The 3,857-nt window shown below is 33.2% G+C and overlaps 1 protein-coding gene across 1 annotated transcript; it reads right to left on the bottom strand.

The window, feature by feature from the left end:
• Positions 1-209: 209 nt before the first annotated feature.
• Positions 210-2,380, bottom strand: LOC125605095 (DNA-binding protein DDB_G0278111-like). The gene is made up of 7 exons (XM_048775097.1): positions 2,196-2,380; positions 1,316-1,381; positions 1,150-1,208; positions 1,010-1,074; positions 795-886; positions 591-662; positions 210-478 (listed from the first exon to the last, which is right to left on the bottom strand). Exons 1-7 carry the CDS (start codon positions 2,196-2,198, stop codon positions 446-448), a joined length of 390 nt encoding a protein of 129 aa, XP_048631054.1. The 5' UTR covers positions 2,199-2,380; the 3' UTR covers positions 210-445.
• Positions 2,381-3,857: the final 1,477 nt, after the last annotated feature.

Raw genomic sequence — 3,857 nt, 5'->3', positions numbered from 1 at the left:
TTTTGATCATAAAGTAACGATAAAGTTGAACCATATGGCGTCACTTATTTGTCAAATGCTTGCTTTAGTATTTCGGTTGACCTTTGATTCTTGTGACATGAAAATGATAGTCGCTTCAGTACTTCACGGCCGACAGAAGTTGAATTATTTATTTTGTATCAATAAATTGATTAATTCTTCATGAAGAACTCAGATAAAATTAGTCAGAATAGAAGCAATTTTTTTTTTTATAAAAAAAGAGTCGGGTTAGAGTCAAATGAAATGTCCAAAATATAAAATGCAGAGTTTCAGTTTGAGATTACTCTTTATCACATCCCAACCATTTGGAAGATCATTAAGATTCACTCAGAATAAACATATTTCACGGTAACATCTAACTAGAACTCACCAACTCAACAGTGAGATCTCCATAGATATACAAAAGCACAGCATAATCTTCTTCTTCCTAATCGTCGTCCACCCCACGACGTCTCTGGATCTGTAAACAGTAAACACATCCAAGATAAACTTACACTCGATGATATCGTTAAACTAAGAGCAAAGCTTTTTGCTTTGATAACTTGTGTTTTTGGAGGATTGTGTGACCGTACCGTGACTTTGGTCTGCTTGCTAGTTTGGCTGTTTATTTGTTCCAAGAGGGTTATGAGCCGCTCCTCAGAAACCTGTTAAAAACAAACAAGAGTATTGCAATAACTATCAGATGCGTAACATTCGTGAAGTGTCAGCGAAACTGAGTAGACATTTATAAAACGAATTATGAACTCTATCACAAGGAAAGGTAAGTGGATTCTTACTTTCTCAACAATCTGTCCCATTTGACCAGCTCTTAAAATAACATCCTCTACGCCTCTAGCCTTGTCAGGTTTCACCAGTGCAATTCGAGCAACTATAGAAAAATGATACATTACCACAACGTGGAAGATTATCATATCAGTGACAGTCACGAAGAAAGAAACAAAGCAAGAGGAACTAGATGAAGTCGAAAGCATATTTAGATGTGGTAACTTACTTCTCTCTCGGGCTTGGGAAGACAGTATTTGACTAAGCATCATTTGTCTACGTTCATCAGCTTCCCTGAACCCATGTTCCAATCAGAGAAAAGAAGGTTAGCTCAACATAGAGTTTGCTTTCAAGTAATAGACAACAGACCTTTTAGCATCTTCTTGTGCTCTCTCTTGATCTGGATTCTGCTGATTGCCCTGCTTCCCCTGCAAATTAGGTTGGTTCACAATCAATGAGCCACACAAAGTGCAATTTTTCTCAATTGAAAAAAAAGAGAAGAAGCATAAGTGAAGGTTATTATTCAGAATATTACAGTGCCATGTTGAGCCATGAGCTCTTGCATTCTCCTCTGCCTGATAGCTTCTAGTTCAGGATCAGCCTACACAGAGAGAGAAGTAAAAGGGGTCAGAATCATAAAATTGCAAAAAAAAAATCTCAACTTCCGAAGGAGAAATAACTTTGGGCTGACATGATGCATAGTGCCATGATTTGCTGAAAACTAATATATCAACTAAAAACCAATCAACTAAGTCGTGTCTAAGGGTACTTTCTTTTGCATTCAATACAGAACAACACTCATTTTTCTTACATAATATGCCAAAGAGCGATGAAACAAGAGATGGGCCTACTTTTAATTCATTTGTGAAGTTAGAACAAAAGTAAAGCAATGACTAACAATGCTCAAGAACCCCTGAAAGAAAAAAGGATTCCTTTTCACGAAAAGCAAACATGAGAGCAAAAGTAGCAGAATCCAATGAAGTTTTACCAAGAAAAATTATAAGCTATGAGCTAAAATGATCTACAAGTATATGGAATCACATCCTAGATAACATTACGGATTCAAATCCTAGCTAATAATCATCAAATCCAAAAGTCTTTAAGGCTATATAACCAAAAGCTGATACTTTTACATGTTTTTTTTTCTTTCTTTCTTTCATGAGACAAAGATTGAATCTCATTAAAAGGAACTCAGTTTCAATCAAGAACAAGAACAAAAATTCACGTTCTACTGCAGAAAGGACTAGAAGTGGAAATCATTAGTAATCAACTGAATTCGACTTCCAACAACTTATGCATAATCTCCACGAAGAAGTACCCAAAAACCCTAACAAAATTCGCGTTCCCCGTAAAAAAAAAAAATACTTGTGACAAACACCAAAAGACTTGGAAAAAGCGTCGAGAGAAGATCTCACCATCGGAGCAGTCTTCGTTTTGAATCGATATTAACGCACGCTCTCGCAACACCTCCAAAGGGGAGAAAATGATTTAAAACCAAACGTAGCTTTTTTCAGACGCGCTTCATCTTCTTCTTCTTTTTAATATATTCCCCCCCATATGTTTTAGACTTCTTACAAATTTGACCTGTAAACTTATGATTTTTTAATTGATTTACCAATTACAAATTTAACATATAAAACTTAATTAGTATTTTCAAAACCTGGAGTAAATATATATGATTGAAAAACACATAGTGATTATTTAATTTGGTGTGCATTGTTTATGGAACAATTCTCTTAGACAGTCATTTTCAAGTTTTTGTTATAAAATAACACTTGAAGAAAAAAATGACAAAATAGCCTTTTTTATTTTGAAATTTTAATATATATATATTTTTAAAAAATTTGAAACCATTTCTCCAAAACCCTACACCTTAACTCTAAACACAAAGTCTAGATTAGTTAAAAATGTATTTTTACCCTTTAATAAATATTATTTTAGCATTTTCTTCATTGAGAGCTATTTTTGTGAAAATAAACTAAAAATGCTATCTTAGAAAATTTCACTTGTTTATTTAAAAAGTTAAGTTTTAATTTTAAGATAAATATATTCACTATTATATGTAGATTTGTAAGAGCGTAAAAACTTGAAATATATAGATTATTGGTGCAATTATAATTTGTACTAAATAAAATTTGTAAACAAAAATATTTTTTCTTTAGAATATACAAATCAAAATATAAATGTTTTATTTCTAATAAGAAAACAATAAAAAATTAATAATGTATCGTGTGTGTGGGACTACGGTTTGGGGCTTTTTGCAAGATTGACTCAAAACTCAAAGTCAAACCTAAAACTAACCCATGTTTTTTTTGGATTTTTTTTGTTCTATTCACCCCACAAGTTCATGATACTCACGAAAATGCCATCAAATTTTTTAAAAAAATTTTTCTTCCGAAAATGACATTTTTACTCTCTCACCCTCATCATCTTCAAGTAATTACAAGATTGCCATTGTCATCAATACCCCAACCACCATCAACAACCAATTTGAAGCTCTTAATGCACCTAAAATCGATTTACACTCTCTCTTTCTCACTTGTTATGAACTAAAAACAACATCTCTTTCACTTTGCCTCCATATTCATCCAAAAAACTCAAGCTTTGATACAAATTTTTTTATGGTTTATAGAGCCATTCAAGCATACTATTCTTGGTGGTTACTTCGTTTGAGATTCTGGGTGGTTGGAGAAGATATGTGTGCTAAGGAAGTCATCTCACTAGTTTAAGGTATGAAACTGAAATTTTTTCCAGATCTGTTGTGTAAAAGACTTACCCGTAAGTAGTCTGGCTGTAGAAGACTTACGGGTAAGTCTTCTGGTCAAACGGATGACTTACTTTTAAGTCGTCATCTTTGTTTGTTAAAAAAAATCTAGAGAATACCCTATACGACTTACTGATAAGTCGTCTAGGATAAATATGTTAGTTTTGCATTTGACCGAATTGTGTCAGATATTTGACTTTTCCTGGACGACTTACCAGTAAGTCGTCTCCGGGAAAAACAAAATTTTCAAGACTTTTATAAATCTGGACGGACTTATCTGTAGTGTTCTCATGTTACTTTTTGCAATTGAAAA

This window comes from Brassica napus, unplaced genomic scaffold (genome assembly GCF_020379485.1).
Source record: "Brassica napus cultivar Da-Ae unplaced genomic scaffold, Da-Ae ScsIHWf_6;HRSCAF=12, whole genome shotgun sequence".
NCBI lineage: Eukaryota > Viridiplantae > Streptophyta > Magnoliopsida > Brassicales > Brassicaceae > Brassica > Brassica napus.
The sequence above is the reverse complement of the archived record's forward strand: the minus strand, read 5'-3'. Positions and strand labels throughout refer to the sequence as shown.

Bases quoted from the DNA above. Each gene is read 5' to 3' on its own strand.
- LOC125605095 (XM_048775097.1), bottom strand. The intron at 1,075-1,149 runs GTCTGTTGTCTA...ACATGGGTTCAG, and splicing joins GCACAAGAAGATGCTAAAAG to GGAAGCTGATGAACGTAGAC. The intron at 887-1,009 runs GTAAGTTACCAC...ATTTTTCTATAG, and splicing joins TTCCCAAGCCCGAGAGAGAA to TTGCTCGAATTGCACTGGTG.